The 11,761-nt window shown below is 38.1% G+C and overlaps 1 protein-coding gene across 1 annotated transcript in view; it reads right to left on the bottom strand.

Moving 5' to 3' along the window:
• NUP188 (nucleoporin 188) overlaps positions 1–11,761 on the bottom strand; it is a 59,386-nt gene that overhangs the window by 26,290 nt on the left and 21,335 nt on the right. Inside the window, exons 7-12 of the mRNA XM_045288569.1 lie at positions 8,639–8,731; positions 8,385–8,504; positions 5,656–5,867; positions 4,605–4,719; positions 3,869–4,069; positions 2,321–2,410 (exon numbers count right to left, since the gene is read on the bottom strand). Coding sequence (XP_045144504.1) covers positions 2,321–2,410; positions 3,869–4,069; positions 4,605–4,719; positions 5,656–5,867; positions 8,385–8,387 — 621 coding nt within the window. The 5' untranslated portion in view covers positions 8,388–8,504; positions 8,639–8,731. The remainder of the gene's footprint in view (positions 1–2,320; positions 2,411–3,868; positions 4,070–4,604; positions 4,720–5,655; positions 5,868–8,384; positions 8,505–8,638; positions 8,732–11,761) is intronic.

Below are 11,761 nucleotides of genomic sequence, written 5' to 3'. Positions count from 1 at the left end.
GGAATTTCTCCACAAAGTCTTAAGTCTTCTCACGTGTGATAAATCCTCAAGGAGTATTCTGACTGGACTTCCTTCAGGATAGATTCGGTTTTCTTCTGGCAGTTCATGATTCTGTCAATATTCTTTGCCAGTACCATAAATCATGAGTTCTCTTGTCTTCCTTATTCATCGTCCAACTATTATATGCATATGAAGTACATGAAAATACCATAGCTTGGGATTAGATGCACCTTAGTCCTCAAATTAACGTCTTAGCTCTTTTACATTTTAAAGAGGTCTTATGCAACTTGCCAAATGCAATGTCTTTTTTCTTGACTGCTGCTTTCATGAGCATTGATTGTAGATCTAAGTAAAAAATGAAATCCTTGACAACTTCAACCTTTTCTCCACTTATCATGTTACCTACCGGTTCAGTTGTGAAGGTTTTGATTTTTTTTTAATACAATTTTGTTGGCACATAATCGATCCACATATCATACAATTCAACCATTTGATCATCAAAAAGAATTATACGGTCATTACCACAATCAATTTTAGAACATTTTCACCCTCCCATGATTAAATCACCCTTAAATTGAGTTATATAATCATATTCAGTTCTAATGCTCCCTCACCTTCCCGCCTTGCTTGTGGTATGAATGTCATTGTTCAGCAATTTCTGCATTCTGTATAGTCATCTATCTTTTCAATGAGCAAAAACAGAGATCTCTTCCAGTCAGTTGGCCAGGTATCCGTCTTCTAAATTTCTGGGCAGAAGAGTGAGTGCTTTTCAGTACTATGAATTTGATGAAACATTTCAGTTGTTATTCCATTAATGTTGGACTTTTTCCTTCCTTATCACCAGTTCTTATCATATGCTACCTCTGAAATGGTAGTGACTCTTGTGTATTCCTTCTATCTTCTTTTGATGCTTCCTGTATCATCCAATATTTTGCCCACAAAATCTTTTAATATTGCTGCTCAAAGTTTGAATTTTTCCTTTAGTTCTTTCGGCTTGAGATAAGCATGCACTATTCAATAACACTTTCTGTGATGATAGAAATATTCCATATTTGTGCTATCTACAATAGCTATTAAAGTACTTGATATGTGTAATGTATCTAGGAGGTAAAGTTTTTATTAAAAATTTAGTTAATTAAAATTTCTATTTATTTATTTGTTCGTTAATTTAAATTTAAGCACATGTGGCTACCACAGTTCTAGACAAAGTAACTTGAAATATTTATCAACCAATTAATGGACCTCATTTGGATCCTAATTCAAATACACTTATGATAAATTTATGATATTTCTGAGACAACTAGGCACCTGGGTAGTGTAAGTCATCAATTTCCTGGCTGCTAACCAAAATGTTGGAGGATGAAGTACCCCAGAGGAAGAACGGCCTAGAGATTTAGTTATGGAAATTCTCAGCCTCCGAAAACCCGATGGAGCACAGTTCTACTCTGACACACAAGGACCTGCCCGGAGTCAGTACTGAACTGCTTTGGAAATTTAATATATGAAGACACTGATCTTTTAGATGTGATAATGCTATCAGGTTAAAACCTGGTGAAATATTCACAAATGAAGTTAAATGCCATCTAGGATTTACTTAAAAATAAGGTTGGGAGAGGAACTGAAATAAGCTTAGTCAAGAGTTGGTAATTGCTGGGAACTGGTGATTGGATCTGCTGGGTTAAATATACAATTTTATCTACTTTGGTTTAAGTTTGAAATGTTTTATATTTTGAAAGGTTACAGATTACTACTTATTAGCACCCACAGAAGACGGTAGATATACTACAGAGTTATAAAAAAATTAGGTTACAAAATAGTAACTGTGACATCAGAAAACGTTTATCATATATGCAGAAAATGTTTGGAAGGGAACATCATTTCCAAAATGGTGACAGAATTTATCCTGTGTGGAAGGAATGCACTTTCTTCTTTTGATCATTGTTCTCTGACTTTCCTACATGTACCACTTGTACAATACAATAAACAAAAATGAACAGTAATCCGTGGGGGGATTTATAAAGTATCAAGGGTTCGTGAGGGCGGATGGGGGAAGGAGGAAATGAAGAGCTGATATCAAGGGTTCAAGTGGAAAGAAAATGTTTTGAGAATGATGATGGCAACATACGTAAAAATGTGCTTGACACAATGGATTGTGGTAAGAGCTGTAAGAGCCACAATAGAATGACTAAAAAAACAACAACCAGTAATCAAGAAATTATCACCTCAGTGGGGTTCAGATTATCAGCCGTGTGCGGGCACGGTAGGGAGATGATTGTAAAGCTGGTCACTGAGTATGACCACATGAAAGTCAAACACTGACCTGCTGATTGCCCAGCGTGTGCAGCTCCAGCGAGGTCAGGACGAAGGAGAGGAGTCCGTAGATGCACATGCATGCAGTGCTGGTGGTGCACTGTAATGGCAAAGGGGGCTGTGAATAATTCTGAGAAACACAACCCTTCCCCAGATTCAGCCTAATCTTAGTGGGTTTCATATAGTTCCAGTAAACAAGCAGGAGGAGAATCCACATTCTCATAACTGTCCTCATTTACTTCTCAGAGCAGGAAGGCAAAGGGGAAAAGGGGAAGACTGGAACCATAAAATTACAACACAACCAAGAATAAAATAAAAATCAGTCCTACAATGATTAAAGCTTTACAAAGAAAGGAAAAAAATCAAAGCCTGGGAGTGGAGAAAAAGAGTACTATATTTGGTCTAGAGAAAGAGTAGAATTTCGGTGCTGACATAAGCACCTCCACTGCCATTAGATAATTCAACCAGTGCCGACAAATGGGACGGACACCTTGGTTCAGTTTCATTTTAGCCTATTAAAGCAAGCAGAGTAGTATGCCATTATGCCACACAAAGTAAGCACTAACACAGGACTCAAGAGAATTTCAAATTTATCCTGTTAGAGTTGAGTCATTTCCACCCAAAGAATCCCCAATGTGGGCAAATTTATTTTCTAGGAATATGCATATGAGTCAGAGTAGCACCTAAAGGGTCCACCCACCACTTACTAGTTACATTGGGGTAAAGTATGTCTCAATTTGCTAATCTGTAAAACAAGTGTATTGCATAGAAAAACGCTGACACATGTTACAACATGAATGATCCTTGAAAATATTATGCAGCGTGAACAAGTGTTGTATGGCCTTACTTAAATGACGGGCAGATACACAGAGAAAAAAGTGGCAAATAAGGGGTGAGGGTGGGGAAAATGGGGAGCAATTACTTAAGAGATACTGAGTAATTAAAACCTTGGAAGCAGTGATGATTCTTATACAACATACTAAATGTAATTCAAATCACTGAAAGAATCATACACTTAAAATCAGTTAAAATGGCAATTTTTTGTTATCTAGGCAGTTCTCAATCTACAATGTATGATGAACCACACGTACAACAATCTGGTTTTTGTTTGTATTAGTTTATCTTATCTTCAGTAAGAGGCAATACATACAATATGGCAGCATATTAATTTTCCGATCTAATCAAATCTTAGATGTTCATATTTAACTGTTCCAAGCCTCAAAGACAAACGAAGGTTGGATTTATAAAGCTTATAATAAAATGCAACAATATTGAAAAATTTAAAACAGAGGTATTCAACTTCTGGTAAAAACTGTTGTAAGAATGGAACCCTACCTTAAATCAGGAACAAATGTTTGTCATTTTTTTAAAGTGTTCAGGAGTGAAATAATACAATGTGTATAAAGTGTGCAGCATAGTGTCTCCTTACAGAAAATGCTCCATACAGGACAGCTACTATATTTTTGACATCACTGTTACTACTAACACAGCTCATGAACGAAGTTCTGCTCGCTCTTCGCCCACTCCCATACTCACACACACACAGTGCAGGACTCACATCATTTCCCCCACTGGCGAGTGACTGGAGGAGCTGGGTCAAGTACTGAAATGCATTGAGCTGGATGGCTGTGCCCCCTATTTTCCGAACCAAAGTGCTCGTCTCTTCTGGGCTCAGGGTGTGACGGAGGAGAGCCCAGGACAAAAGTACAGGGGCATGATGAGAAATGTCCCCAAAGGTCAACACCAAATGGTCCATATCCTAATGAGAAAGAGAGATCAACTGCATTACTAAACAGAAAGGGTCAAGACCCTTCCAAAGGATTCTTCATCATGCTCAGGAAGTCCTCCGTTCATCTCTAGAGGTGCTCTCCCCTATTCTGACCTTTTACTCTTCTCAAAATACCAGCCTCTTTCCCTTTAGCCACAAATTTGTTTGTTTGTTCCTGATTTTAAATAGTCCTAATTTAAGACTATAAAATACATGCTTCAAATAAAAGACTCTTTGGAAATTTACCCTGATTTTTCTTGAACTGTTCATGACTCTCTCCTCAATTTCTGTTTTCCTACCTATTGCATCTCCATGGCACCCCCTTCATTCATAGGCCACATGCAGGCAGATGACTGCCAGGACTCTGTCCCTGGGCCTTTTCCCTTGCACCATCTCTAGCAGGGACTACACTCACTCTCAGAGTTTAAACCATTACCTCTGTATGTTACTGACTGATAAATCGGTGATATCTAACTATTTAACAAGAAGGAACCTTAAATTACACGAGACGCTGTTCCAAGTTCACCTGACAAATAAGCCCATCCTGGGCAAACTGGTGCAGTTCTCTCCTGTCATCCAGAGCACACTTGTGCAAGGATTCAATATCCATGCCTTCCACCAGAATAAGGGCACTGAAGTAGCTGGAAATAAACACAGTGTTAGAGTGTCATACGCACTTGCGCTGAATCTCACTGGAAGAGAAAAAGCAACACTTCAAGACCAACAAAATCACTGAGACACTTTACCTTTCTGATTTCAGTTCTGCGCAACTCACACTGGCCACTTTTCGAGTGTTCAATAGTCCCACATGGTATAAGTCTACCATCACGCGAACAGCACAGACCTAGTACTAAAGGTTTCCACAGCCACCAATTATACCTGGCCTAGATTAACTATCTCACTGCTCAGGTGTGTATCTTTGCTCATAGAACGACCAAACTAAAAGCCAAACCCATGGTCATTAAGTCGAATTCCAACTCAAAGTCACCATATCAGAGTAGAATGATCCCTGTGGGCTCTCAGGGCAGAAATTTCTATGAAAGAAGTGCCATATATTTCTCCCATGGAGCAATTGGTGGGTTCAAACTACCAGGTTTTTGATTAGCAGTCAAGCACTCCAACTACTGCACCACCAGGGTTATTTTCACAGAAAAAATGGGCCCCACAACATGGATCTATCTACTGCCATAAACAAAAGAGTATATGAAACTCTTAAACCCTCGCCCCCCCTTGCCCCCTGCCAGAGACGGTAAAGAACACATATGCCTTGCTCATTAATCACTGTCATCAGCAGCTGCAAGTGACCTACAATACTGGCTATATTTTTGTGTGGAATGAATAGACGAACCCTTCAGATGAAGAGGGAGAATATGGTACTTATCGGGAGAGAACATGTCCATCTCAATCCCAGACTTTGATTATTGCATGACATGAAACAAAGTGGTGGATCCATCTATTTCACTGCCCGTTACTGCGGACAGCTATCTTGCTCTCACTTGGTCACATGACTGCAGGAGTCTCAATGTTCTAATCTAACATTGTACAAGTTCTATTATGTTCAATTAATCCAGACTTACCCAATCCGATCCACAAAATGATCCATGGTCTCATCCACCAGATGCCTATTGGTCTGCCTGCCACCGAATCCTTGCTCTTTAAACATCTTAGTCAACACCAATAGGTCACTTGGTACCATTTCAAAGTAAGCATAATAAAGGAAAATAATTTCTAGCAGCATGGATTGTTCCCGAAGGCACTGAACAAACCAGCGAGACACTTGGCGCTCAGTCTGCATGATCAATGAAGAAAACACAACAAAAAATCAAAATTAAAGAGCAGTCATTCTTTCCTTACTATCAACATATTCCTAAATCTAATAATAAATTACTTTTTCCACTTAACATCTTAAACATTTCCTAAAGTAGTATATAGAAGGGATTTTCTTACTTTACTTTCTTTATAGAGCTGCAAAGTAATTTACTGCAGGGGATCTTCCACAGTATGGGCAATCAGATCCTCCTTATTTAAAATTTGCATAGTAATTCATTGTATGGAAATATTCAAATTTACTTTAACCAGTCCACTTAGATGGGCATTTAGGCAATTATCGATCAATTACCATTGAAATTAATGCCGCACAATTAAACAAACAAGACAAATAATCACCAATGACCAAGGGGATCTGAACATTTTGTCAAGCCTCACATTACAGAACAATATACTCAATTACTGTCAAATACATATTATTTCAAGTGTACATGACACATTGACTGAGACAGATCATATGTTGTGCCACAAAGTAGGGGATAGCAAATTTTAAAAAGCTGAAATTATATATAGTATGTTCTCTGACCATCCTGGAATCAAATGAAAACCTACTAACAATCAGCTAGTAAAGAAAATGTCCCATGTTTGGAAATTACACATTTCTACAAAATGCACAAATTAAAAATGAATCACGAGGGAAGTTAGAAAATATTTCGAGGAGGGGAAAAATGAGGACCTAATGCCGGGAGCTTAAGTGGAGAGGAAATGTTTTGAAAATGATGAGGGCAATGAATGTACAAATGCGCTTTGCACAATTGATGTATGTATGGATTGTGATGAGAGTTGTATGAGCCCCTAATAAAATGATTTTTTTTAAAGTGATAGAAAAATACAATTAAAAAGGGAAAAAAGGAAAATATTTCAATAGGATGATAAAAATAATATTTAAAAATTTTGATATGCAGCTAAGAGCAATGCTTAAAACAAACTCTGTGGTTTTTCAATTAGAAAAGATCTAAGATCAGCTGAGTGTCTCCCTGAAGAAATCAGAAACAGACCAAATTAAACCCAAGGTAAATAGGAAGAAATAGTAGAGATCAGAAATGAATGAAAATAGTTATCTACCCAGATAAATGAAAACTTATGTCAACAGAAAAGCCTGTAAGTTAAAGTTCAGTCTATTGTTGAAAACCGCAAAAAGAAATGAAAACTCCAATGTCCATCAATTAGTGAATGGACAAACTGTGGTAAACTTATACAGTGGAGCATTATTCAACCATAAAAAAAAGAATGAAATAGTATTACAGCTATGACACAGATGAATCTCAAAGCACTGTGCTCAGTGAGACGACAAATATGACTATATATTATATGGCTCTAATTTAAGGTGACCAGACGTCCCGATTTTTAACAATTTGTCCTGCGTCCAATGGTGTTTTAAAAGTCCCGATTTTTGGAAAGAATGCACGACAAGCTGGGGTATACAGTTTTCGGCTGCCATGTGGCTATTTGGCCAGGATATGAGTTTTATCAATGGCGTCCCGCTTTATCAATATTAAAATCTGGTCACCTTACTCTAATGTAGGACCGTCTAGAATAGGTAAAACCATAGTGGCAAAAAGGAGATGCATGGTTGCTGGAGACAGAGGACAGACATTGATGACAGGGGCGCAATGGAAAACTGACTGAGAAATGCTTTATATACTGATCATGCTAATGTTGACTGTATATAGTGATATTCAAAGGCAGAAACTCATTAAATGCACATTTAGGTAAAACTTGGGTATAAAATACACTTCAGTGAAGTTAGGGGAATTGGAGACTACAGATCTATCATTTATATGTCATTTCCCATTAATAAGCAATATTTATAGGATGAATTCCTAAAGTGGAACTACTTGATCAAAAACTTTTTAAAATTTTAGATAATATTGTATTTTTTAAGATTTGTATCTGCTTATATTTATGGAGCACCATCAGAGTCCCACTGGACAAAAAGATTGGTTTCATAAATCTTCATTTGTTTTGCTCATTTTTCTCTGGGGCTGTTTATTTTTATACTTGTTAATTTATAGGGACTATATATGTTCTGTTACGTTGACCTTGTGACTTTTTTAAAAACATTTTTCACTTTACCTTACAGCCTTTTTTAATTTGACACTGTTATATTTATCTTCGTCTTTTATTTAAAAATTATTTCCAAAGTACACTTAAAAAACCTTTGCCCATCAAAACCAAACATAACTAAAAGCTCCGTTTTCCTTTCGTGCTTTAATAGTTGCTTTTGTTTTCTTTGTTTTTCCTTTAGGTCATTGATATATCTCAACTTTATTTTGAGAGAAGATATTAAGAAATACAGCTTAGTATTTCTCTAGATAGTTATCCAGTAGCTCGAACACCACAGAGTGAATAATACAACTTTTTCTCACTGATATGAAATATCACTTTTAGCATACATTCATTTCCTATCAATATTTGGGTCTATTTCGAGACTTTCTATTCACTGGTCCTAAGAATTACAAGACACAATATCACATACCATGAGGTTTCCATGTGACTCCCATGTTGGTGCTGCAGTTTTATAAAGCTCTTCAAACTGCTGTCTGTATTTTGAAACTAGCTCCTTCTCTAATTTATCAACACAGTCTGCATATTCAACCTTAAAAAAAAAAATCAAAAGAATAAAATACAGTGTGAGAGATAAATACTTAAGGAGAATTTGAGTAATATAGAATAATTTAAAAGAGCTAAAGATACAAGGCAAAGAGAGGCAAGAAGCCTAAACGAGCTCACCCTGTAGGGGTGCCTTTCATCTTGGAAATAAGTAAGAAGGTGTAAGACACAACGAAGAATATAGGTTCTTTCTTCATAGTAATAATCTGCAATCTGGAAAATATCAAAGAATTAAAATCTGTTACTCATCTTTACAAGAAAGATACTCAATTATACATTTGCTGATCATCAATCACTTAAAGATGTAAAAAATTAGGTTAATATAAACTATTATCACAGAAATGGATATATACTTAGTCCAAAAATTAAAACAATTTCATAAACTAAGTTACCAAATTAAGACATGCAAGACAAACAGAATTACTGTTTAATTATATAAACAAGTTAAGTAACACACATACTATATATAAATTGGCAGGTTAAAAAAATTAAACTAAAATATAAAATTATCACTGATACATCTATTAATTGCTATAACTAAGATATTTTATTATCAGTGAATAGCAAATCAGACATTACTTCATAATCCATGGTCAAATTTCTATTTTAAAAGACTTTCGGGAAGATAGCAACTGAGTAACACATATCAGAGGGACTCCTCATAAATCAGCCCAGGAGAGGTATTAGAGGGAAATTCAACACTGCTGGATCGTAGTAGGAGAATCATAAAGTAGGCACATATCCACAAGGTTTTGAGGGGCTGAGGGCTTTTGGCTTACCACAGTGGAGACAGGCTAGGGTTTTATCTTAGCCCTGTCACTGTCAGCCGGAGCTGCGGCCATTTCGAGCCGGTGTGAGGGATTAATCTCAACACAGCCACAGTGTGCCACTACCTCGGGGCAGGGATTAAACTTTTGCAGCCCCACAAGCAGGGATCGAGGCTCAGCTACATTGTTACTTTTGTTTTCCTCTCTTCTCTATCCCCCCACAGTCTTGGTGGGCTTACTTTTAATTTTTTTTTCCTCCTCTTTGTCTCTTTCCTGTTCTCTCACACCCCACTGCTGACCTGCAATCCACTCCCCTTAGTTAGGGCATGTGCGCCTGCACCCCACCAAACTAGGTGAACTCAACCCTGTGCAGCTAGCTGGGGAAAGCCCTGCTGACCTCCACCAGGGGATACTCTGCCCAACTTCTTACTGGGGATTCCTGCTTGTGTGACTGGGGGAGTTCCTATTTTTCCTCTGTTGTCCCACATGACTGAGGGAACATCCTCCTGCCTACCTTAGTGCCTCACGAGGCATAAGCAGTTCAGCCAACACTCGTCAATGTCCCAAGCTGCTGCAAAAACCTCTGCCCAACCTCTGCAGTGATCTACCTGACCAGGACAAATCTGCCCACCATTCGCAGTGTTCTACACCAAAGCAGGCAACCCACCAGCCTTCTGGGGCACTTCCCTGAGAGGGAAGCCACAGGAGGATAAAGTGGTAGGTTAATTCCATAGTGAAATTTGCTGTAGGCAGTTCGAAGAAACATTCCTACTAGTCTCCCAGAGAGAGCCAGTGCTCTTCAACTCCCTGGAAAATGGCACATGGCTCCTCTAAAACAATGCAACGCAAACAGCCATCAGCCCCAAAGGCCTCAACGAAAAAACAGGAGAAACAAAAGGCAATGGCAGATGTCCTGAACATAAAGACATGCATAGAAGCAGACACTGAGCTGCCACAGAAAGAAATTTTCAGAATCCTGCAAGGAGTCATACAGGATATGAGGGAAACAATACAGAAAAAGGATGAAATGATAGAGGAGATAAAGTCCATACACCAAAAGGAAATACAAGAGCTTAGAGAGGAGATAACAAAAACCAGTAGCAAACACACGGACCGCAAGAATCGACTGGAGGAAGCAGAGAACCACGCCAGTGAATTGGAGGACAACCAAGCAGACTTTGAAAAACACAAACAAAAATCTAATAAGATCATCAGAGAAGCTGAAGAAAACCTAAAAGCTGTGTCTGATGCTATGAAGCGGGACAACATTAGAATTATTGGATTACGGGAGAAAGACCCATCAAAAAAGTCATCTGCAACAATAGTAAAACAATTCTTGGAGGAAAATTTCCCCAGCTTAATGAATGAAAACCAGGCAACCATTCAGGAGCCTGAAAGAACACCAGCTAGACTGAATCCCAAGAAGTCACCAAGGCACATAATAGTTAAACTATCCAACTTTGAAGACAAGGCGAAAATCATGAGACCAGCTAGGGAAAAACAAGTAATCACTAATAAGGTTCCCAAACAAGAATATGCTCAGACCTATCAGCAGCAACTATGAAGAGGAGAGAATGGAGTAACATATTCCAAAAATTGAAGGAAAACAACGCAAGCCCAAGAATACTCTACCCAGCCAAATTATCAATCAAGACAGATGGAGAAGTAAGAGTCTCACTAGACAAGGAAAACTCAAAGAATACGTTAGAAGAAACCCAGCCCTACAAAAGATACTTGACAACCCAGTATGGGCAGAAGAACAACACTCACCAGCATAAATAAGAGACCGCCACTTAGAACATCCTCACCCAGAGGGCAACAAAGAGAAAACAGACCCCAAGATAGCATTGGCTTAAGGATGGAAACAAGTCAAGAATGATACACACACAAACATGCACAACACACTAATAAGAAAGGTAGGTAGGAAAAGACCCAACACAGAGGGTATAAGATGACATCACAGAGTCTGCAGATGGAGATAATAACCCTGAATATCAATGGCCTGAACGCAGACATTAAAAGACTGAGGCTAGCAGACTGGCTAAGAAAACACAATCAATCCATCAATCTGCTGCCTATAAGAGACACATCTCAATGCTATAGACAAAAATAGGCTGAGAATCAAAGGCTCAAGAAAGGCATACCAAGCAAACAGCAATTCAAAAAAAGCAGGGGTTGCAATCCTAATCTCAGATAAAATTTACCTCAAAGTGCAAACCATAAAAAGAGATAAGGAAGGACACTATAATGTTCAAGGGAACCATAGACAAAGAACCACTAAGCATTGTAAACACATATTCTCCAAATGAGAGACCCACTGAATACGTCAACCAAACACTCCAAAAGATGAAAAAAGAAATTACTGCCTCAACAATTATAGTGGGTGACTTCAATACACCGCTCTCTGAGAAAGATAGATCACAGGGAAAGAAACTCAACAAGGAGGCTAGAGATCTAAACACTACAATTAGACAAT

This window comes from Echinops telfairi, unplaced genomic scaffold, assembly GCF_000313985.2.
Source record: "Echinops telfairi isolate 266 unplaced genomic scaffold, ASM31398v2 ScPeMD7_22;HRSCAF=79, whole genome shotgun sequence".
Classification (NCBI taxonomy): Eukaryota; Metazoa; Chordata; class Mammalia; order Afrosoricida; family Tenrecidae; genus Echinops; species Echinops telfairi.
Note: the sequence above shows the minus strand (reverse complement) of the source record. Positions and strands in the feature narration are given on the sequence as shown.